This window comes from Homalodisca vitripennis, chromosome 8 (assembly GCF_021130785.1).
Source record: "Homalodisca vitripennis isolate AUS2020 chromosome 8, UT_GWSS_2.1, whole genome shotgun sequence".
In the NCBI taxonomy this organism is placed as follows: Eukaryota; Metazoa; Arthropoda; class Insecta; order Hemiptera; family Cicadellidae; genus Homalodisca; species Homalodisca vitripennis.
Genome location: NC_060214.1, coordinates 16,932,112 through 16,958,510, shown reverse-complemented (window position 1 = coordinate 16,958,510; position 26,399 = coordinate 16,932,112). Strand labels below are relative to the sequence as shown.

The following is a 26,399-nucleotide window of genomic DNA, read 5'->3' as shown; positions in this document are numbered from 1 at the left end:
TGTTAATATTTCCCCTGGAGGTGCACACGTTTTGTATAGCAGTGCATCAGTAGTATTAAGGAGGTTCTATGTTCGATAGCTAAATCTGGATATAAAACGGCTTATTAACTGTCTGCGAGTGCGAAGAAAATGTATTTTAATCAACAATTTTACATCAGTTACTTTTGTTAATATTTCTCTATTTTCTATTTTCATACTGTCAGCAGGACAAACGAAAACAAAAGGTATAAATACACCCATTCCAACATTAAGACACCCGTTTCAAAATAAAGACACCTGCCGTTCCAACATAAAGACACCCATCCAACAAATACAACCATTAAGACTCCACCCCGCCGTTCCAACATAAAGACACCCGTCCGACAAAGACAACCATTAAGACTCCACCCCGCCGTTCCAACATAAAGACACCCGTCCGACAAAGACAACCATTAAGACTCCACCCCGCCGTTCCAACATAAAGACACCCGTCCAACAAAGACAACCATTAAGACTCCACCCCGCCGTTCCAACATAAAGACACCCGTCCAACAAAGACAACCATTAAGACTCCACCCCGCCGTTCCAACATAAAGACACCCGTCCAACAAAGACAACCATTAAGACTCCACCCCGCCGTTCCAACATAAAGACACCCGTCCAACAAAGACAACCATTAAGACTCCACCCCGCCGTTCCAACATAAAGACACCCGTCCAACAAAGACAACCATTAAGACTCCACCCCGCCGTTCCAACATAAAGACACCCGTCCAACAAAGACAACCATTAAGACTCCACCCCGCCGTTCCAACATAAAGACACCCGTCCAACAAAGACAACCATTAAGACTCCACCCCGCCGTTCCAACATAAAGACACCCGTCCGACAAAGACAACCATTAAGACTCCACCCCGCCGTTCCAACATAAAGACACCCGTCCAACAAAGACAACCATTAAGACTCCACCCCGCCGTTCCAACATAGAGACACCCGTCCAACAAAGACAACCATTAAGACTCCACCCCGCCGTTCCAACATAAAGACACCCGTCCAACAAAGACAACCATTAAGACTCCACCCCGCCGTTCCAACATAAAGACACCCGTTCAACAAAGACAACCATTAAGACTCCACCCCGCCGTTCCAACATAAAGACACCCGTCCGACAAAGACAACCATTAAGACTCCACCCCGCCGTTCCAACATAAAGACACCCGTCCAACAAAGACAACCATGAAGACTCCACCCCGCCGTAACAACATAAAGACACCCGTCCGACAAAGACAACCATTAAGATTCCACCCCACAGTTCCAACATAAAGACACCCGTCCATCAAAGACATTCATTATGACTCAAACTTTGTAATAAAGACACCCACCGTTCCAACATATAGACATATTATCCAATATTGACACTCATTTCAACATGAAAATTAATTCTCAATGTTGCAACAAGAAAACGCCAGTTTCATTACAATGGCACCCGTTTCAAAAGAAAGATACCAGTTCAAGTCACTTGAACCCCACACATGGAATAGGCATACGGACAGCCCATGCAGTTCAGGTGTTCATCGTATACCACTAACGGTGACACTACTGAGCAACTCTATCTCAGTGCTCCACGCTGAAGGATCGTACACAAAGCGGACTCGACATTGATAGATTCAGCCTTACAAGCAGTTTATCACGGTACTTTATCGGCTTTGCAGCATGCCCACAATCCTTACAGTGTCCTTCATGCGAATCAAATCACTCTTCTTCTAGGCTGGTACAAGCCAAAGTCAAACTAGCATGCGATAATACCATTCATGTTGTTGAATTTACTATCTCGGTTTTTGATTCAACCCACTGAGTTAGCAACTTTAAATCATGTCTTAGCTTCCAGGACATACAAGACATGAACATTTAAACTCCGTCTTCCCCTTTTCGCGCGCATCCTGTGAGGAGTTAGTTATATGATTGTGAAAGTGCCTTGAGTTCAATAACCAGATCATCTGTCAAGTACTCTGGCCTACATAACCACTATTTAGAACGGGCCATTTGGAACGGGAATCTGACTTAACAACCGTGGACGATGGTGACACAGGGTTTGCTCACTGCCAAGAATCAAACGTCATAAAGAGAGACTAATCCACAGTTGTGTACTGAACCGTGGTAAGCTTGTAATCGACAGGCCATCCGTAGCCATCGCCGAATCGTACAAACAAATCTCATCTTTACGTACACACAAACTTTAGTAGAGAAGAATAATGAAAAGAAGGTCAAGATTTCAATCGTTGTGATCTCAATAGTGCCTTCTCTACTTAATCTCAATATAGAAGACAAAGTCCTGACTCAACTTTGCCGAGTCCAACACTGGCTTAACTTTCAAATCCTCATCGAGATCACGCCATTCTCTACTTAATCTCAATATAGAAGACAAAGTCCTGACTCAACTTTACCGAGTCCAACACTGGCTTAACTTTCAAATCCTCATCGAGATCACGCCATTCTCTACTTAATCTCAATATAGAAGACAAAGTCCTGACTCAACTTTACCGAGTCCAACACTGGCTTAACTTTCAAATCCTCATCGAGATCACGCCATTCTCTACTTAATCTCAATATAGAAGACAAAGTCCTGACTCAACTTTACCGAGTCCAACACTGGCTTAACTTTCAAATCCTCATCGAGATCACGCCATTCTCTACTTAATCTCAATATAGAAGACAAAGTCCTGACTCAACTTTACCGAGTCCAACACTGGCTTAACTTTCAAATCCTCATCGAGATCACGCCATTCTCTACTTAATCTCAATATAGAAGACAAAGTCCTGACTCAACTTTGCCGAGTCCAACACTGGCTTAACTTTCAAATCCTCATCGAGATCACGCCATTCTCTACTTAATCTCAATATAGAAGACAAAGTCCTGACTCAACTTTACCGAGTCCAACACTGGCTTAACTTTCAAATCCTCATCGAGATCACGCCATTCTCTACTTAATCTCAATATAGAAGACAAAGTCCTGACTCAACTTTACCGAGTCCAACACTGGCTTAACTTTCAAATCCTCATCGAGATCACGCCATTCTCTACTTAATCTCAATATAGAAGACAAAGTCCTGACTCAACTTTGCCGAGTCCAACACTGGCTTAACTTTCAAATCCTCATCGAGATCACGCCATTCTCTACTTAATCTCAATATAGAAGACAAAGTCCTGACTCAACTTTACCGAGTCCAACACTGGCTTAACTTTTCCAATCCTCATCGAGATCACGCCATTCTCTACTTAATCTCAATATAGTCCAACACTGGCTTAACTTTCAAATCCTCATCGAGATCCTCTACTTAATCTCAAAATAGAAGACAAAGTCCTGACTCAACTTTACCGAGTCCAACACTGGCTAACTTCTCTACTTTAATCTCAATATAGAAGACAAAGTCCTGACTCAACTTTACCGAGTCCAACACTGGCTTAACTTTCAAATCTCATCGTGATCACGCCATTCTCTACTAATCTCAATATAGAAGACAAAGTCCTGACTCAACGGTCCAACAACTGGCTTAACTTTCAAATCCTCATCGAGATCACGCCATTCTCTACTTAATCTCAATATAGAAGACAAAGTCCTGACTCAACTTTACCGAGTCCAACACTGCCTTAACTTTCAAATCCTCATCGAGATCACGCCATTCTCTACTTAATCTCAATATAGAAGACAAAGTCCTGATCAACTTTACCGAGTCCAACACTGGCTTAACTTTCAAATCCTCATCGAGATCACGCCATTTCTCTACTAATCAATATAGAAGACAAAGTCCTGACTCAACTTTGCCGAGTCCAACACTACTTTCAAATCCTCATCGAGAATCACGCATTCTCTACTTAATCTTCAAAATAGAAGACAAAGTCCTGACTCAACTTTACCGAGTCCAAACACTGGCTTAACTTTCAAATCCTCATCGTCACGCCATTCTCTACTTAATCTCAATATAGCTTGACTCACTTTGCCGAGTCCAACACTGGCTTAACTTTCAAATCGAGATCACGCCATTCTCTACTCAATATAGAAGACAAAGTCCTGACTCAACTCTCAAACTTTCAAATCCTCATCGAGATCACGCCATTACTTAAGAAGACAAAGTCCTGACTCAACTTTACCGAGTCCAACACTGGCTTAACTTTCAAATCCTCATCGAGATCCACAAAGTCTTTACCGAGCCAATCACACTGGCTTAACTTTCAAATCCTCATCGATCAGATTCTCTACTTAATTCAATATAGAGACAAATCCTGACTCAACTTTACCGAGTCCAACACTGGCTTAACTTTCAAATCCTCATCGAGATCACGCCATTCTCTACTTAATCTCAATATAGAAGACAAAAGTCCTGACTCAACTTTACCGAGTCCAACACTGGCTTAACTTTCAAATCCTCATCGAGATCACGCCATTCTCTACTTAATCTCAATATAGAAGACAAAGTCCTGACTCAACTTTACCGAGTCCAACACTGGCTTAACTTTCAAATCCTCATCGAGATCACGCCATTCTCTACTTAATCCTCAATATAGAAGACAAAGTCCTGACTCAACTTTGCCGAGTCCAACACTGGCTTAACTTTCAAATCCTCATCGAGATCACGCCCATTCTCTACTTAATCTCAATATAGAAGACAAAGTCCTGACTCAACTTTACCGAGTCCAACACTGGCTTAACTTTCAAATCCTCATCGAGATCACGCCATTCTCTACTTAATCTCAATATAGAAGACAAAGTCCTGACTCAACTTTACCGAGTCCAACACTGGCTTAACTTTCAAATCCTCATCGAGATCACGCCCATTCTCTACTTAATCTCAATATAGAAGACAAAGTCCTGACTCAACTTTGCCGAGTCCAACACTGGCTTAACTTTCAAATCCTCATCGAGATCACGCCATTCTCTACTTAATCTCAATATAGAAGACAAAGTCCTGACTCAACTTTGCCGAGTCCAACACTGGCTTAACTTTCAAAATCCTCATCGAGATCACGCCATTCTCTACTTAATCTCAATATAGAAGACAAAGTCCTGACTCAACTTTGCCGAGTCCAACACTGGTCTTAACTTTCAAATCCTCATCGAGATCACGCCATTCTCTACTTAATCTCAATATAGAAGACAAAGTCCTGACTCAACTTTGCCGAGTCCAACACTGGCTTAACTTTCAAAATCCTCATCGAGATCACGCCATTCTCTACTTAATCTCAATATAGAAGACAAAGTCCTGACTCAACTTTGCCGAGTCCAACACTGGCTTAACTTTCAAATCCTCATCGAGATCACGCCATTCTCTACTTAATCTCAATATAGAAGACAAAGTCCTGACTCAACTTTACCGAGTCCAACACTGGCTTAACTTTCAAATCCTCATCGAGATCACGCCATTCTCTACTTAATCTCAATATAGAAGACAAAGTCCTGACTCAACTTTGCCGAGTCCAACACTGGCTTAACTTTCAAATCCTCATCGAGATCACGCCATTCTCTACTTAATCTCAATATAGAAGACAAAGTCCTGACTCAACTTTACCGAGTCCAACACTGGCTTAACTTTCAAATCCTCATCGAGATCACGCCATTCTCTACTTAATCTCAATATAGAAGACAAAGTCCTGACTCAACTTTGCCGAGTCCAACACTGGCTTAACTTTCAAATCCTCATCGAGATCACGCCATTCTCTACTTAATCTCAATATAGAAGACAAAGTCCTGACTCAACTTTACCGAGTCCAACACTGGCTTAACTTTCAAATCCTCATCGAGATCACGCCATTCTCTACTTAATCTCAATATAGAAGACAAAGTCCTGACTCAACTTTACCGAGTCCAACACTGGCTTAACTTTCAAATCCTCATCGAGATCACGCCATTCTCTATTTGCATTTGGGAAATAAATGGGGAACTGTAACTATCAATGTGGCTGCAACATTTCAATTACCGATAAAATATCGCATACACCATCATGATGAAAAGCTCCTGCGTTAGTCTTTCTACCAGATCCAGTGTAGTTTGAAGGCCCTACCAGAGCAAACGTGAATTGAGAAAGATCATTTCATCAGTAGTAAAAGGCAAAGTACTGACCATGGCTCTCAATCTCCACATATCGGGAAGCGAACCCTATAACAAAACTACCAAACACAATATAGAAAATCAACAATACGAATCGCCTACTCTTACGCCATGACTGAAGAAATAAGCCCGTGATTTCCGACATCCCTTCAAACTCCGTCGATCATCGCCCATAGAGCTTCTTCAGGTACTTTCGAAATCCATTTGAAATCCCCAACTCGGCCAACATAATGGAATGGGATGAGGATATCTCAGCCCAACATCATATTAAAGCCTAAAGAAGCAGCGTGATGCGATTTCAACCGAACTATCGACAAAGTTTGTTCTAGTAACTGCTACGATAACACAGCTATAATAGAATCAACACACAAATCAATTACGTCCACCTTCCGAAGATGCTCATCTAAAATTCTATGGAGGTGTCTGACTACTGATGAAGTGATGATTATAGGTCTAAAGTTGGCAGAATGAACAGAATTATGCTTCTTCAGCCGAATTTCAAATCGGTTATTGACAATGCTATCTCCACCCTCACTAATATCGCAGTGTCTGTGGTAAATACAGCGATTTCTGCCGTAATTAGTGGAACAAAATTCATACGGGAGCCCAAAATTTCCAAAAACGTAAAAGACACACGGCCAGAAACCCCCCCCTTCGAAAGAAAAGTGGGACTTTCTAAATTATTCCAATCAGTGGACCAACAGTTTGAAACCTTTAACAGTTATGTGCACTTTTATTTAGATCTAAGTCAGTTATGTGCACTTTTATTTAGATCTAAGTTGTCTAAAAAGAACTATCAAAATTTGCCAACCAAAGACAAACGATAGGTGGATCACTAAAGGAATTCTAATCTCGAGAGAAAAACTTTACTCTCGAAAATTTTACTCCAAAATTTATAAGCAATCTCGAGACGACAATTTTAAACATTTTTCCGGACATAAAAATGATTTATAGAAAGGTGATCCAAGCATAAAAAGTATATGATGTCTCAAAAAAGATTACATCTTCCAAAAAACGCTCTAAAACTATTTGGGGGGCATCATTAGCAATAAATAAAATCCATCAAAATTGGTGGTCGGCTTGTTGATGATGGAACTGAGGTGCCTAACGAGTTCAACAGGTTTTTTGCAACTGTGGCTTGTGACCAAGGCTCTCGCCCATCAGGTCCTCAAGCAAACTCCACGGGAAGACAAATTCCATCAGCCTCTATGGGCTTGGCACCGGTTGACGAGAAAGAACTCGTCAGAATTATTCAGCAGCTCCCAGCCAAAAACTCGAACGATCTTAATTCAGTCGGAATTTGCCTCATAAATAAATGCTCGAAGCATATTGTGAGGCCTCTGACCGCATTAATAAATTCATTACAATTGGGAGTTTTTCATCACTCCTGAAGATGTCAAAAGTAACCGCAATTTTATGAAAACGACCCTACGCTCATAAATAATTATTGGCCTGTCTCGATTTTGCCTATTTTAAGCAAAATATTTTAAAAGTTTTTTTAGTGAGAGTGGTTCCATTTTTTAACAAACACAGTCAGCTCTCAAATGATCAATTTGGCTTCAAAAAGGGCAAATCGACAATAGATACAATAATTGTGGGTCTTGTCAATATGATTGTAGGGGGACTGGAAAGTCGAAATCACAAAAGTGTTTTTGATTTATCTAAAGCGTTTGACTGTGTTGAACATATTCTTGACAGACTGGAATTTCATGGTATTCGAGGCGTGCCTCTCACGTGGCTTAGTTCATTCCTAAGTCAAAGTACTCAAGTTATCCGAATCTCTAATCATGTTTCCAATTCTAAAAAAATAAGTTATGGGATCTCTCAAGGATCCATTCTCAGTCCAATTCCCTCCCTGCTTTATGTCAATGACAAAATCATCACTGCCACACGAGAAAAGTCGTGCAGTATGCTGATTATACGACTCTAATTGAACGAAACGCTTTTGTTCTAATTAAAGATTGTACTGGTTCAACTATATTACTAGGCTAAAGTGAGTCAATAGAATACATCAAGCAGAATTTAGTTTCTGAGCTTAGCAACGATTAGGTGAGATGAAGAGGCAAAAACTGATTCCAACTAGTAATTTTTTAAATCCAATCTTAATTGTCAAGCATAAACTAAAGCCTGGTTTCACCATTACTAAACAACACACAGGTATTCCGTCAAGTAATCGGTAAAGCTACTTGACTAAAATAAAACATATTTCAGTCAAGTAACAAATCAACTGGAGAGTTGTAACTCGAGTCAGTGTGAGTCTTTCACGGCAGTGGTCTTTACTGGCACCACATGGAGTTTACACAGATACTTTACATAAGGAAAAGGAACACTTTCACTGAAGCAACTTCTTCACCAGAATTTTGTCCTTGGAAGGTGAAATATAAATAGAGTGTTTATTATGAATATAAACATGCTTTCAGGTCAGTGATATATACTTTACAAGGTTAACACACGAGTCAGCGTGGGAGGCATCGTGTTCGCTGCACAGCACACAACATCCTGGTCCTGATAGCGACCCCTAATGGACCATCGTTTACCATTTTTAATTTAGATATACAAGTAGCAGAGGTGGAGTTCACAGCTAAATTCACCCACAATTTTTTGTTCTCTTAAGACATTGCACTTAGTCCTATAAGGACCTTTCCGCTGCTTCCGGAGTGACAGGATATTCTGGATGGGTAAGGTTTGGGTAGGGGCCGCCTCCTGTCGAGATCCATGAGGAAAAATTCAGTATACTAAAACATGTCTCCTCAAAAGAAGGGAAGACCAGTACTGAACCAGCCTCTCCAGTCAAAGCAGACAGGGGGTGGCACACCCTTATGTTGAGAGTGGCAAAGCCGTTGACTCGAACCCCACCAACTCCAAGTCATCTTCCGCAGTAGACTAGACCTATCGAATTACAACAGCATCTCGACATTTTCGGTTAGTGATGTGCCGCTCCTGGACATCCATAAAGTTACCCAGACTTAAGTGACACACCCGTTTTTGTTGTGCCCAGTGTAGGTTCAACTGGAAGGTATAAACCAACCAAAAGTGATCCCTGCTGGTTGTCACCCACAAATTAATTCCTTCGTAAGTTACCGCGTAAGCAGATGGACACACAAACATGTCGTCAGATAACGGGAGAGATAATGTTAAAAGCCCAGCCAATTAAACTTGGAAGGGTACAAACCTAGATTCTGTAGTGCATAAATTTACTGAAACGTTTCGTAAACATCTTGTTGAATTCTAACCGAATTCGCTTGTCTCTGAAAAACTATGCAAAACAAAATCTGCGTTTTTCAGTAGAAAACACGTATTGATTTTCGGGTGGCATAATGTATTCCATCTGTTTAAGGATTCTATCCTAAGCTCATGCAAAATGTCGTATAAATGAATGTTGAGTTTAGCTCCAGTTAACCTTCCTCTTAGTGCAGCGTCTACAATCCTACGCCGTCACACGCTTGACTCCTGGATGGAGTCATGTTCGTCTGAAGAGACCCAAAGAAATTTGGCGACAAGGAAGCTCAAAATGAATTCTTTACATAGTTTGACGTCATAAACACCTATACTACAAAATTTAGTGTAGTATATGTAAAGAGGCATACACATAGCTACGTTACGTGTAGAAAACTCGGTTACTCTACCATGCTTAGAGATTGTGTCTAAAACGTCGCAGTGCACTCAATTGTGTACCTGGTGAGACAATGAGAATATTTCCCAGACAGAAATTGAGACTCCCCTAGGGACCGTGTGTACAGTTTTCAATGCCGATGTAGAAGTAGTGGAGGTAGAGAATTAAACCAAATTTCAACACCCTAGGTCAACTCGTTCGACACATTTTGCGTACGGTCAGACAGAATTGGATTTCGTAATCACCAACGGACGGGAGAGGCCTGGAGGCTCAGTCTTTAACTACCAATACGAAAGCGAAATTATTAATAGGGCCTGTATACACTATTATACCGTCCTTTTCAATTCATTGAATTCCCACAAATGAGGAGATATTGGACAGAATACCTTATCCCACATAGTATTTGCAAATTCAACGTCATTCCACTGGAAGTTCTTTTAGTGGTTGCTTCAAAGAAGCCTTACTTCCTGAGCAGTCAAGAAGTGATGGTGACCAGACCCTCGTCAAGTCTTTGTGCACGAGGAAATTCATGTAACTGACCATAACATTGTTGCACTTTTGTGACAGACTCAGTCCTAATGGCTGGTAATTTCAGTACTTTACCTATCCCAGGGCTATTCTACCACTCCACTTACCACGTTATACAAGATAATCTCTCTCACAGACCATATCGAGGTTAACGTGGTCCTCATCATCATCGTCTGTGCTCCTGCACCGCAGTTCAAGGTGGAGATACTACTAACTTATACCACTTATACCACATGTTAGACAACATCCAAAGCTGAAAAAGTAAAACTTAATGAATCAACTGTTCAAGAACCTATCCAAATTCATACTTTTTGACAGTAATGCTATTTCAGTTCAAGAGCCTAGAAAACATTCAAACTGCTTACCACACAACTTGGTTTTGTTTAAAGTCGATAGAGAAATTTACCTCAAGAATGAAATTGATAATCAGTCGAGCTAGTTTTGTTGGAAGTCGAAATAGAAGGGTCTCAAAAGGGTTGAAAATTTAAAATCATAATGGTTTCACATTTTTCATACACTGAAACCTTAAACCAATAGTCAGACACGTAACAAAACGTAAACTCGGGGTCATTTAAGTGTACCAATCTAGGACAAATGAATTTGAGAAAAAATATTGATTTATATTTTCTAACCTTATCGATACCGTCCCATTTCCACCTTCACAAACTAGCGTGGCTGACAATAGTTTTCTTTCTTAGAAAAAAATCCTCTACCGATGTCAAGCAAAACAAGGATATTTAGTTCAAACTGGTTCTGGACTCCTAGTCTATACATCATCTGCTACTACATTCTGGTAGCCTGATACATATTTAAAGTACAAATGTCTTACTTCGTTCCTCGGTGTTTTAAACTGTTTTGATCAGTTCAACTAAACGAACATACTGTACTATACTGTGAGGTTAAATGGAGTAAAACTGCGACATAAAGGAAGGCAAGGTCGCCGATGACCGTGAGGGCAACGGGACCTCTCGAAACCTCAGTCCCGCCCGTGGGAACGCTAGCTAGACCATCAGACGTGTCACGCTTTCAATCGGTTCCCATTTCGATATGGCCCACCTCTTTGTGTGGATTGATCACCTAAACGTGTCTGTTTCAATTGGCGAATTCTCGGCAGGAGCGCTGCGCGGCGCGTTGGCGACCCCACTCTACCTCTTGGCTCAGCAGAGGGCTCTCCTGAGGATTGCCTCTTCGGGCGGAGTTAAGATAAACTAGAGTAACCTTTGCCTGCATCAATGGTTTGCCCGGTTGAGTTTGTTCAGCTCGGTGATCAATTTGAGTTTGCAACTTTAGTTTAGAAAGATCTTCCTCCAAAGAAATTTGGAGCGAAAGTTGTCTACGACCAATTCAGTTTTATAATAATACACTGGGCGTTTTATGGATACATTATTATTATTATTATTATTAATGGACGTGAAAATTTTAAGAAATTAATGTTACCTAGAGTTCCCATAACACTTATCCAAATGGAGCTTCTGGGACAGCATTCTTCAACAGTCCCATGGAAGAGTGAATTTTTGTCTGAAATTGGCATGGATTTAATCGGATAATAAATCCCTTTTTGGGAGGAACATTCGACAATTCCAGAGTTCAAGAGCTGAAGGAAATTTCGAAAAAGCTGGAGTTCCAAAAGGTCTGGAATTCCCAGAGAACGGTTTGTTCAGAAACATGGTCCAGTAGACGAAGGAAGAGTCCATATCATACGATAAATCTATCATGATGTCTTTTTGCCTGATTTTTTTCAGAGACAGCGAGAACGATCATGGTCACGCTCTGCAAGACGCACGTATTTGTTTGATGAATGTATTCTTACAAGAGATCACGCTGCAGTACTCTAGTAGTGCAGTATACTGCATTTAAAATTCATACGTGAAAAAGTATATGTTTATTTTTTAATATGTATATTATTTTTGAGAAAACTAATTGATAAAACGGAGTATTGAAGGACACAAAAGAGATACGTATAGAACATGAGGACCAATATACCAAGTTTCAAGTCTTTAGGACCTTGCGCTCAAGAGTGATCTTGCAGACGGACGAATAAACTGACAGACGGACGTACAACACGATTTCAAGATGGCGCTCTCGGGTCTTTAAAAGCAAAAAAAAAATAAATGTTTTACTCCAAACAGGTATCCAGGCGTTGTTGACAAAACGTGTTTAAACCAAAGCATATCGCGATTAAATGAAAACGTAGATTTATTGTTGTAATAATTTGAAAAATACTCAAACCGACCAGTATTGATTGCAATACACTAATAAAATTATTTTAGAATAGAGGGTAACAAATTACAGTGTTACTAGCTTGTGTATAATTAGCAACGAGGATTATCACGATCGTGATGGCCGTGAGGCGTCAAATATTGCCACTGCCTGCATGATTGTCAACCAGTCGGGTTATTCTTCTTCCTCTCGCTGCCAGAGCTTCCTGTAGCGCGAGTTGCATACTGAACTGCCCGCGCTCGAATCATGAATGAAAGTGTAGACTGTTACTACTCCACTGATCCTCGCACCTTGGCGCAACCTGACCATCTTCTCTTCTTCTTCTTCAATGCTCACTTCATATTCTTCGTCTTTGCAACGGTCATTGTTTTTTTGTTGGAAGCAGTATATTTCCTTTTATCCTTGGCCGCATCAATATTTTTCAGCATTTTTAGGTTAACTACAAGAACATCAATGGTTGCTTTAATATTATGGTAGATTACCCCTTTTTATTGTGTACTAGCAGTTACCAACGGCTTTGCCCGCAGTTTCGTAGCTTTGTCCGCATAAGTATTTCTGGTACTAGTGAATTATATTTCCGACGCCAATGTTGAGTTTGGTTTTTGCCACAAACTAGAAATCTGTCTAAAATTGTATATTTCTGCAATTTAATTTACTCCGATCTTGGTATTTTTCGCTCCATAATTAATTTTGACTTTTTCATGGTCATGAAAATACATACACATACGTTTGAGAAGCCTCCTGATATCAAAAGACAACTAAGATGAGGTTTATAACAGTTTTTAAATGTATAGTAAGTACATACTGTAGTATAAATTAGATAGTAACTTTGTCTTTTATATATAATACTTAATATTTCCTAAAAACGTACAGATAATAGTATATTTTACTAAGACTTTTTTATTTTCTCATCTGGATATTTCCTTTCTGTGTGCTCAACAGAGGTCGCAGACAAGGTTAAAATAAGAAGTGGTGTTATTATAAAGCTTAATGTATGCTTTAACACTATAAATGTAATAACATTGAAATTGGGCTTAAATTAATTAAGCATATGATTGTACTGTCGTAAAATAATGTTTACACAGAACAGTTGGTTGCATTTAACAGGCTCTTTCAATTAATATTTCGTAACTTAAGAGACCAAGATGCGATGTTTTGCTACTTCAGAGACCAGTGGGGTGTAGCTCGGAGGAATTTTTGAATTAAGAATATAATATGAATAATGTTCATACCAAGGACTCTTATAGAATGTGTACGTAAAATTCCAGTACACTCTGTTGAATAGATCACGCCTGAAAACAAAAAAAAACAAACAACGGCATTTATAATATTATTAGGATAATGGTTAGTTTATCTTAAATAGTTTTTTAATGAGATATATGAATGAATGTATGATGTTAAAACCACAAGCCAGCATTTTAAAGATGGCACACGCACTTTAACGGTACATTGATTGTTTCTACGTCTTTTGTTTCAGAAAAATTGTCTAAAAAGAGCACATTCTCATTTTCCTTATCCCGAACATTTGTGCATTACGCTAAACTGTTGTAACATGTTATCGTCAAGTAGCTATGGTGGGACAGGTTATCGTTAAGTAGCTATGGTGGGACAGGTTATCGTCAAGTAGCTATGGTGGGACAGGTTATCGTCAAGTAGCTATGGTGGGACAGGTTATCGTCAAGTAGCTATGGTGGGACAGGTTATCGTCAAGTAGCTATGGTGGGACAGGTTGATTCAACGTGAATGAGTTAGTTCCAGTTCACCTTCATTCAGAGCCTCTTTGTGACCGACTATTTTGTATCTCTTCAGACGAACATGACTCCATCGTCCAGGAGTCAAGTCTGTGACAGCGTCAGATTCCAGATGCTACACTAAGAGGAAGACTGACTGAAACTAAGCTCAGCATTCAGACTGGCATCATTATTTGTTTGCATTATCGTTGATGTTTTATGTAGATATTTTGGGTTCTCTAATATTGTTAATTACACAACCTAATTTATACGCATTACTTCGCTTTAATCAAACCGATATGTAATGCCTTATTTATTACTACGCAGCCATAAAATAGTTTATAGCAAAATAAACTAGCTGTTGTCCGCGGATCCACCTGCATGCACAGTGATTAGAAATTTGCTTCGGATTGAGTTAGTTGATTAGATGTCGTAACTTTTAAATGCGGCATTATCAAGTAGGTTTATGGTCCGTTGGAAGTCGTCATGGTATAATAGCAGTGACACTCAGCAGCACTATAGCATGCGTCGGCTATGTGTGCTATAATATTATTTAAATTATCAACAGCACATTCAGCACATGCCTACTTATGTGCAGGTAGTCATTTAAGACACGTGTACCGGTACTCCGTTTTAAGCACACTGAGTTTTAACCCAAATAAAGCAGTCAATTTAAAATGTTGACTATTGCGAATGATGGTCAAAAGTAAGAGATGGTCTTGAAGACATGTGCACCTCCGGAACCCCTTCCGGATTATTGAATACTTAAGTAGTCTAAAACTGGAGAGTAGGCCTTTTGAATCAGATCCTCAGTCATAGTGGTTTCTGTGAAATTTCCTCATCGCCGCACCCTGTTTAACTCAGTGCACTTGAACTTTTGGAAACATTTAAGATTCAAGAGTGATCTTGTAGAGGAACGAACCCCTTTTATAACTTACCTTTGCCATAATATTGAGGTTGAGGATGTTGGGTTCATTGATGAGAATCCAGTACAACCATTTCTAGAGCACATTTGAAGCTACATTAATGTTTGTGCAATATTGCATAATTCTTAATTCATTACTTTCTGAGATTGATCAAATGTTTAGTGTTAAGACCAGTGGGGCGGAGCCCTGAGGTTGGAGCCCAAAACCTATCTCAGTGAGTACTCAAGAGCTAACATAAATTCGCATGCTAAATTCAAATTTATGTCAGTATTTCTCTGGAATATTCACGAACTTTCAGTAGCTATCGCTGAAATTCTTCAAATCGTTTTTATGAAAGCAGCATGACCGTAGATGGCAGTTTCAGGGATTTGCTACTGGTATTTGTTGAAAACGTTCACTGTTTCCAAAATTGCATGGATTGCAAATTCATTAAAATCATTCTACAAAGGGCGCCCACAAGGTGGACGGACAATGGTTGCAAAGATGGGATTGATACTTGTATCGGTATAAATGTAGGGGTACAGTGCTTTCAGCTTGCTGAAGCCTTCTCTCATAGGCTTGCAGTGAGATCGAGATTAGCCCATTTCGGGAGTTAGGTCTGTCACAAAATTAAGCCAACAGTAACAGTATAGGAATACAGAATGTATTAATATGCTACTTGCACATGAAATCCGTTTAAGGCAGTTCAGTTGTCGTACACATTTGACCGGAATAAGTTTTGGGTGATCACAAATAATACTTTCAGGCATAGAACTAAGCGAAATCAATTTCACAGCGAAAACATCGATTCATTTACGTCAATATAGTTTTATTGCAATACGGAAATTATAAACAATAATTAACTGTACGTTATTAACGTAATTATCTGTAACTTATTAACTGTAATATGTCTATACATTATGCGTAGTACGATGCAGAAGTACGCCACACCAAGTGTCGTAACAGTCTTCGCCGAGGCTGCATGCAAAATTTCTAATTTATAGCTCATTTCATTCTCGAGATGTCCTGTCGGCAGACAGTCGGACAAAAAGATTTGACACGAAAATGACGCAGCGTGCAACTTTTTCTTGTAGGAATTAAGTTTACTGTAAAATAAAGTCTACATATACGATCTTTACATATCCTGTCACATGATACAATATTAGATTTTTGTTCATTACATTTGGTTTCGTAACAGTGTTTATATTATAAAAGTGTACAAACTGTCTCTATAAAATTATGTATGTGTAAAAATACTAAAAGAGTTAAAATTTCAAATGTTGGAATCTCCTATAGGGGTATTGACCTTTATGCCTGCAAATTGATTTATTCTGCCATTTTCTCCTTGCCATCGTGGTTAACAATAAAACCGATGTAAAAACAACTGCTACGCTCAGCCAAATTCTATAGAGTGACATGCACTATTATCGAACCTCAGTGAAATAAAGCTTCATGCACAATTTTAAGTCTATAGATTTATTATTTCCTTCCGTGACATTAGACAGAGAAAAATGAAGTACTATTATCGGATTCCTTCGGATTTGTCCCTCATGACTACCAGACGTGAAGATTTATTATTGGATCCTTCCGTTTTGACCTTTATGACTACCAGACATGAAGTACTATTATCGGATTCCTTCCGATTTGTCCCTCATGACTACCAGACGTATATATATTATACGTTCCTATACAGTTCCTGGTGATAGGATTGTAAATATCTTGATTAAGTTGATTGGCCACCTTGGTACGATATTTCGTTCGCCATTTTCGGTGGTCATTCCAACATTTAAAAATTAAAACTCGGTTATGCAGGAGCCTGAAAAAAAATCAACAAGTGTTCTGAAATGCTTATAACATTTCCTACACACGTTGCAATTAAAATCTGTTCTATCTTGAACGGTTTTCGAGGTATTGATTCCGACACACTTGGAAGAAGTATTTTCTATAATTCCGCCTTCACAGTCCCGAGCCGCTAATCGCAGTGCATTGCTGCGGTGGTGCTAAACCCGTTTATAAACCTCCCCTCGAACAATTATTCATTGTTGGATAATTTATTTCTCCATGGAGGGACTGACGCCTCTGCCGCTCGTTTCATTAAAACAACACACCGCGCTGGGCCGGGGGGTGGTGGGGGCGGGGCGGCGTTAGGGTGAAGGGACGACAAAACCAGTGACAGGTGCAATAACAATTAAAAATCACTCTGCCCTTTCATTCCCTTCCTGTGAAGGGCTAAAACTTTTCTAAATCCGTTTATTTATTCAAACGTTTCCGATTCCCCTTCGGCGTTAATTATTCACGGCGAGGAGCGGCGTTTCAATTCGGCTGAGCTAAAGCGGGCAGAAAATTAAATGCAAACAACGACCGACTTGAAATTGAATATTTTGCGCCCAAAAGGTGAGTAAACATCAAAATGTTTTCTGATGGCAAAACCCACAAAGCGCCGCGCTCTAGAAAATGGACAATTCCTCGTAGTGTCCAACCTTTCATTTGACTGTGGAATAGTCTGTCTATAATATGGCTGTAACAAAAATCAAATCATGATAATTTTTAAGACGTCAGGTTGAAGATGGAGAAGTTTTTTTAAGATATCCACGTTCCAAATAGCGCCTCGCACATGTATATATAATGAAAAAACTTATTATTTAGAGAAGCTACAAAGTGAAGAAATCATATTTTCAGAACATTGAATTTTAAAGAAATTTCCACGATCTATGATTACTAATGCACAATTCTTTTTGAACGTGTTTGTAGTATTTGTAAAATTATCTTTGGAGAGGTAGGAAAAGCTAAAATTGTGTTTCTTTAAAAAAGCTGTTTTCTTATCTACAGTATCTTATTAAATACATACATTTTGGCCTGTTTCCATACTTTTTATACATTTTAATATGGTACACATTGGACTCTCCAAATATATACTTAACAGATCATACTGATATATAACTTCTTAAGTTATCTTTAATTTTGTTTTAGTTTTCCTTACAGGTCAATCGTATAAAGCTAAAACAAATTTTGAATGCCTATACAAGACTTTTCATCGACGTAACCCAAAAAAAGTATCGTTAACAGCATTTTTTTAAAGCAATCGTAAACGAAACAAAATTCATAACATGGAATTTATGTTCCACGGTAATTATTTAAATGCAAGATGTTAGAGCTTATTAATGCAAACAATATTGTTGCTTATTGTTTCTGGTTCTTTAGTATACCTGGAACCAATTTAAAATATTTTTATCACAGACAGCATATTTGTATAATCTAAGTTCACATAAACTGTACGAGCTTCGAACAAGTTATTTTTTATACAAACATCGCGAATCCGTTTATTTTAAAATTAAATTTAGTAAATGTTTTGATCCTTCTACATATGCTCATAAAAACCACACATAGTTATCAAGTATTGATAAGTAGTTCGTAGTTGAAATTCTAAATCAATAAGATTAGTTGTTTAAAAACGAGATTTACATTCATATTAAAATGGCAGATATCCTACCTGCGTCTAAACCAATTTTTGTTGTTTCTCCTTTTCATGGGCATTACAGATTGCTCTATATGACTAATCAATATATTTAAAAATACCAAAAAAAACAGTAGCTGTTGTACATATTGTTGTTCAAAACATCCATTAGAATTAAATTAACATATTTTTGCATATCGTTTTTAGTAAACATTTACTAAAATAATATGGAACTGAAGATGTACTATTTTAGAAATGTTAATTCGGCTCTCATTGTCTTGCAGGTATACCTAAGAGCAAATACTTAAGGGACGGATGATTAATTAATTAAGTAACTTCGTATGTCATTTAATATTTCGCTTTGGTCAGACTATGATGATGTGAACAATTTACAAAATTGTATATTTTGTAATAGGAAAAGTTGACCTATTAAATGTGTAACATGGTTTTCCCGATATATGGCGGTGAAAGATGTGGGACCACCATGGCTTTCCCTATGGAAAGTTGTGACCAAGGCCTACTGTACAATCAAATTTAATTAGTGTTATTTTATTGGGGAAAGGTCTTCAGGAACTTGTCTGTTGAGGGGCCTACATTTGATGAATAATTACTAACAATCATTTTACTTTTACTGAATGCGGATTAGCGATGTGAGATTTTCGTAAACAGGATTTTACAACGGGCGTTTGTTTTCTCTTACAAGATTTATGGACCAAACTATAAGTTGAAAAACAATATGTACGTTGATGTTAGCTCCAGTTCACCTTCCTCTCAGTGTAGCGCCTAAAATCTGACGCTGTCACAGACTTGACTCCTGGAATCAGGAGTCATATTCGTCTGAAGAGATAAAAAAAAACTCAGCGACGAAGAAGTTCAAATGAGTTCTTTGCATCGTTTTGACATCAGCAACTCCTAGACTATATAATATAGTGTAGACTAGGTGAATAAATATTCTAAATGTCTCAAAAGATACACAATTAAGAGCACTGCGATGTTTTAGACACGTATCCATTGCACGGTGAAGCAACCGAGTTTTCTACACATAACGTAGCTATGGCAGGACGGGTTAATTCAATGTGAATGTTGAGTTTAGCTCCAGTTCACCTTCCTCTCTTTGTGTGGATTCTACTTTTAGGGAGCATTTGAAAGAAAATCCATGTTCTCTCAAAAACATGTAAATACAGCATCTCTTGTAAAATCGAATGAATTCGATCTCTCCTATATTTTGGAAGGTAGAGTAATTAGCAATTATTCATGTCCTGAATGTAGTATATTGTGTTGTAGAATGTACGTAGTTTTATTAAAATTCTTCAATTATATTTATTTCTATTTGAATTTTTCTTTACGGCAAATTTAACAAAGTTTTAGAATGTTTGGTTCATCGATGGTACCCATAAGTAAAATTACTGTAAAGATAATTTCTTAAAAGGAGTTAAATAGTTTTAACTAAACAAAAGAAATCGTAAATACATAAAAAGTCACATTTGGGTAATTTAGTGTAAGATAAAATACACTTTCCGACTTCAGTTAACTTTCCGGTTTACTAAAATATTAATCAGATCTACTTATTGATTAAAAATTGCAATTTACCATTTACAAAGACAAAAATGATTTCCTCCTGAACTTAAAAACATGTACGTTTAGGTAATATTACAACACTAAAATTAATATTCCTATGACGTTTTTGGTTAAACCTTGAAAAATTAACGTAGAGATTAGTTTAAACATGTAATGTTTAGTAAGCCTCATAAAGTTGCTCTTACTCTGCGATATTCCTTGGCAAAAGTCGCCCTGCGTCCTAGGCAAATTGTACTTATTGAGGATTTTTGTTGGATGGTAATTCAAGATTTATTTCTATAGAGTTACTTAGACGTACAATGTTGGCAGATAATCGTATTTTTAACAATTCATTGAGACACTGAAATTTAAGTTTCTGGCATGAAACATTTATAAATTTAAGACGATTTTTTTATTAATTTTGAAAATTTTAGTCCCATTTTAAAAGAAGAGCCTAAGATGCACGCAACCTAGAGAACCACCAAGTGGACGTCTCGACTATAGGGACTTACAGCCCAAGGACAGTGAATACAGAAAAATCTAATATGGATTTTAATATTTGTTGCATTTTACCAGGAACATGAAAGTAAGCAAAGGAAGAAAAGTAAGTAAACGGGAGCAAAGAACGACGGATTGGCACTGTACCAACAATACTGTACCCATCGTGATAGCGGTGCACAAAGCTTTAAACCCACAGCTATGATACAATTTTAATTGTAGCCTATCGAATTCTGTTAGAGAGAAAATACATCCTTTCTCTCTCTTTTATAAGTGTAGTGTTATCGGAACTAAAAGTTTTAAGTCTTGTAGAAAATACGATTATGTCCTTACAAAATTTAAGAATACTACTTGGCTTTTAAGAACTTTCAAGTTTTAATATGTGTATAAAATGTTCGATGCTCATTGACAGAGTGATGAGCACATTTCAAATTCTGTTTGGTTAACAATACATTGTATTGACTTTTTTAAACTCAGGATTTCCGGTTTACGAGCCTTTAAATGAGAAAAATTGAGTTAACTATAATTTTTTGTTGGATTAGAATGCTATTTTTCTTGTATTAATAGTTTTGTTTTATGAAGACCATTAACTTTAGGCTTACATATTATAATTTATTTGCACTTTAACATTTACATGGACTCCTTTTATAGACCGTATCCTGAGGTGCGAAATTCGATGCCATGATCCAATACCAAAGACACTATTGATGACGCATTACTATCAAAATATTAAATCTGTATACTAAATATGATCAATACTTGGATCAAACAGTTCTAAAGTTGTCTTACGGACAGTTTCGTCAGTTAGAAGCTCATAATTATTGTGACCGATGAATTTGTGGAAAGGATAACAGTAAATTCAGAATTGAATCAATTAAACTTGCCATTTATCACTGCTATGTTAGTGTATCTTCATTTGTAAAACACAAACTTCGTTAGAAAAAACTTCACTTAACCATCACGTTTTATTTTTTTATTACTAGACGATAGACACTAAGAAGATATCAAATCAAGGATTGAACTGAAATTTAAGACCAAACTAACTTTTTGCATTTTGCAATAGCATTCTTTACTCACTTAAAATATTGTATACTGAAAGTTGGAATATTTTCAGAATGTAATATTTCCGAATTAGTAAAATCGTATATATTTTCTTTAATTTAGTTTCATTCGTTTCGAAGGAAGTGGAGAATAATCAACTGTTATAATATATCAGATATACGCATGATTACTAGTAAACACTTTATATAGTATGATAGAACTTACCTGGTAGAGCAGAAACGCGAGGGAGAGCACACCCGCGATCATGTTGGCACTGACTACCGCTCGCTACTGGCCCGCCAGACCATTGTTGATTGTTGCCGATTATCTACGGAAATGCACGAAGCAAGTGCTCTGCTCCCCCTCCGTGTCCCCGAACGTTCATAATCTGTCGCCGATTCGTGACGATCGCTGGTTGGCCTGGTTTAAATCAAACACTGCGTGAAAAACTCACTCGTTTCTTTATAAATAGCCTGTTTACGTGAAAATAACTGACAAACTCAAAAAGCTGCGTTTTGAAATCTCACTGCAACAGTAGGAGAAAGACTAATGTTACCAAATTATAAACCAATTTCAATTTTGCTAGTATTTTCAAAATTAAAATAATGTGATATTAAGCTCGTTTACCAACAGTATTGTAAAAATAGGTGAAACTACAAAACTTCACCTCTACCATATTTCTATATTTAACTGGTTTCCAATGGATTTTGGCGTATTGTTTAATGTACTGCTGAAGAACGTAGCCAGCGATGGAGTCCAGGGGTACCCCCAAATTTGCAATTACATATTTGGTAAACAATTATTATTGTTCAAATAATTCACTATCACTGACATGTATTTCTGAAAGATCTTTCTCAACAGAGAAACAGGTTAAGAACTTTTAAGGAACAAAATGGGGCATTAGTCTCTGTCCATTTTGGGAAAATATCAGTTGTCTGGGTCTCCCCCAATTTTTTTCCTGGCTACGTTCTTGGTGCTGCTCTTGAAAACTGAAGACCATCAAGCAAGCAGTTGAGACTTTGAATGATTTTACATACAGAGAACACTGACTTTCCCACATTTTTACCTTCAAACACAGCATTTGTGTACAGCAGTTTTATTCTGAGGATTATAGAAATTTAAATTTAAGCGTACAAAGTCTAAGTTGTAACATGTGACCTATACAATTTGCAATTCCAAGGAAAACGCGACAGGCATTGAACGACATTGGTTGAGTTTTAATGTCAAAATTTGATAACCAACTCTCTGGCGGTGAAGGGTGAAATTGAGTGGGTTCCGTGACCGGGGGTGGGGAGCGTAATGAAATGAAAGTGGCCGGTTGCTGCAGCGTTGATTCAGTAATTTCGGCGGCTGGGGGAGCGTCGCGACGGTGATGGTGGCGGTGGCGGCGGCGGCGGCGTATGAGTGTTGGGGTCCTAATTGAGAGTTCACCCTTGTAATGTCGATGTGGTGACGTCAGAACAAGTGTCATGATCAATACTGCAAGTACACGTGCCGTGCCGCAGGGGTGTCCCCTGGTGTCATTATAATAGGGAAGGGGACTGATCCGGCGGTGAATCTGGACTGCAAAACAAGTCTAGGCGTTTTATAATCGTCAAACATCTTATTTCTTTAGGAAATATCACGCGTTCTTTTAACATCTTGTTAACATACCTAATGGGGGTCCTGATGACCGAGTGGTCTAAGACGTTGGACTTTGGGTCTGAGTTAGAGATAGCGCAGGTTCAAACCCTGTCTATGACTGTTGCACTTTTGATCAGTACCATCGACCTCCCCCTTATTCTGTTTGATAAGATCCTCGCACAGGCCAGTGGTCCATGAGGACGGACAGAATAAGGCTTAAAAGGGGAAAAAAGAAAATAAAAAAATAATTTATAGTTAGCAATATTCAACGTCAATAAATGGGATCCTGTAGAAATCCAAGCCTTAAATCATCCACAAAACCTGATCACCAAGAAGCTGAATTTCTGGAAACCAACAACAGTACTTGGAGCAAAATCTAAATATTCTATGATAACTTGTGATCTTTATTTTTTTTTATTTTTACACAAACCCACCCTTTGTTATCAAGTAAACAGTCGTAATAAAAATGTATAATTCTAGGAAGTTGAATAGGCTAGAGCAGGGATGGATAATATACTCGCCATCGTGTGGTAATACTGACCTCAGTATCTTTTAATTCACTTTCTACTGAGCCAGAATACGTTCACCTATAAATAGGTAATGAGGGACCGACGCCAATGCAAGGACTGCTATTCGATCGTACAATCCGGTTAGTTGGAATTCAAATTAAGGTTGTTTTTTGAAGACAGACCATTCAATTCAAGGATTGCTATTCGATTATACAATCCGGTTAGTTAAAAGTCAAATTAAGGTGGTTATTTTACCATTCATATATTCTTGCTGACTTTCGCACTGAGCCCTTCCGTGACTTGGAGCTAAGTAAATATGCTCAGATCGTTATGTGGAAGTACAAAAGTAGGTTATGTTATTGAGCACAGAGTTAACAAAAAACTTTATGCATTTTAAAATACAAAAAACAAGACAAGGCCCAAGATACGAGATTCCTTTTCTTGGCACTGGCCGTTATAAACTTCTGTAAAGGTCAGCCTTAGTTAGTCTTCACATACTCTTCGTAATCATATCATCCACATTGTTTATTTTTGGGGTGATAACAGTATCCTTATTATCCTTATTGTGTTGACTCAAAATTGCTCAAATCGTTGTATCGCGCAAATGTTATAGACAAAGAGATATACAGGTGTTCAGTAAAAGTGTTCCAATACTTTGGGGATTTTGTTATACACATACAAATGAAAAAAATGTCATGCAGATATGTGCTATAACCTTTAATGTTCCGTCCAACTCTCACTGTCTGTTTGTGTTTTTTATCAAAAAATTTTATCTTTTAAACCAGTTAAGATAAAGGTAAGAAATTTGAGAATTGTATTGACCTTTGGTAAAACTTTTTGAAAATAAAATATCAATACAATCCTTTAACCCGTTTCAAAATGGCGAGTGTTTAAATTGTTCCATCATAATAACTCAAAATCGACAAACGTCCGCCATTTTGAAACGGATAAAAGGTTTTGCAAATATTTTATTTTTCAAATGGTCTACCAAAGGTTTAATACAATTCTCAAGTTTCATAACTTTATCTTAACTGGTTCAAAAGATATAATTTTTTCATATAAAACACAAACAAACAGATACCAATATGGAAAACTAAAGGTTTCATTTAAACTTTTTTCTAATTTTTATTGGCTATTGAATAGTGATACTAGTGGAAATCATCAGAATTTGTGCTGTAATTTTTTTATTCTTTATTTGAAGGTTCTTTTACGATGGAAGGACTGCGAAAGAAACAGGATTTTTCTGGATATTTGCTTTAGTTCTGTGATACAACAAAAAATACTTCAGTGTTTTATAAATTGCTGCGATTACTTTTGTTCCACGAGCGATAATTCATAAAATTGTACGACCACCAATGTAATTTTACTTCCTGTTCTATTTAAAAACAGGTGCGGTTGGTTTTGTAACTACAATAGTCGTTCCAACTCAGTTGGATGAAGCAGAAATGTTTTGTAACAGCTGAAAAATGTATATGATTTTTTTAGAAATATTGTATTACTTTCACGTTTTGACGAACACTCTCGTTCTGCAGGACTACAACTAACGGGGTTTTACATTTGTTAAACGTATGAACGGCCGCCATATTGAAACTAAATGGCATAACAACTTTCCTCTTAGTGCAACGTCTGAAATCTGACGTCGTGCAGAATCCTCCTGGAATTTGGAGTCATGTTCGTCTGAAGAGATCCAAAAACAGTCGGTGGTGGAGAAGCTCAAAATGAACTCTCTACATAGTTTCAACGTCAGAGGACATCTATGTCCTCTGTTCGTCTAAAATTACGAACAGAGAGAAATTGTAAGAGAAATGTTTTATTGGCGTGTGTTACAAATATTTTATTCTATTTTCTAGACCTAAGAATATTTTCTCAATGATTGGGAGACAACTTAGAGACATTCGGTTTATGAAATTCCACATGAACGCACACACTGTCCCCTTCAGATAAATACGATTTCATTCAAAAATGCAATTATCACTAACACTAATTATCACAGTTCTTTATTATGTGCAAAAGTGGAGGATAGAATTTACTGAAATCTATACGAATCACACTTGTGGATAACATCAGACGTCTGATCCTTTGCACGTCTTATGTTATACAGCAGTACAGCAGTATTACTATTATGATTCTATCGAAATCTTTATTGATACTTGCAAGGAATACTGTTTAAACACAACAAGGTAGGGTACGCCACACCACTTTCCGCGAACAGGCTTCGCTGAAGTTGCATGCAAAATGTTAGGTCTCTAGCTTATTTTATAAACGCCATATATTAAAATACCATAATATGTTTGTACTAAATTTGTTTAAAAATTTATTTACTTTCTTGTTGCCACATCACAAGAACAATGTAAAAACGTTCACTAACGAACCTTATAAAGAAATGCAGGTTCTTGCAAAATTTTAAGTCTAAAGATTATTTTGTTCTCCAGATATCGTACGGACAGACATACAGACAGAAAATCAATTTTCCAGCTCTTCGCTGACGCTCAGCCAATCAGAACTCGTATGTTGACGAAATAAATTATTCTGAAAATTTTGTTAAAATACTTATTGGTCTGTAATTATACAGAGAAGGTTCAAGTGGTTTAGTCGTAAACCTACTCGTGAAAACGAAATTGCGTTTGAAGTTATCTTGT

The 26,399-nt window shown here is 37.8% G+C and overlaps 1 protein-coding gene across 1 annotated transcript in view; it reads right to left on the bottom strand.

Annotated features, from left to right (window-relative positions):
• Positions 1 to 21,952, bottom strand: part of LOC124367364 (SCO-spondin-like) — an 81,111-nt gene extending 59,159 nt beyond the window's left edge. Inside the window, exon 1 of the mRNA XM_046824124.1 lies at positions 21,854 to 21,952. Coding sequence (XP_046680080.1) covers positions 21,854 to 21,895 — 42 coding nt within the window. The 5' untranslated portion in view covers positions 21,896 to 21,952. The remainder of the gene's footprint in view (positions 1 to 21,853) is intronic.
• Between the last annotated feature and the right edge of the window lie 4,447 nt (positions 21,953 to 26,399).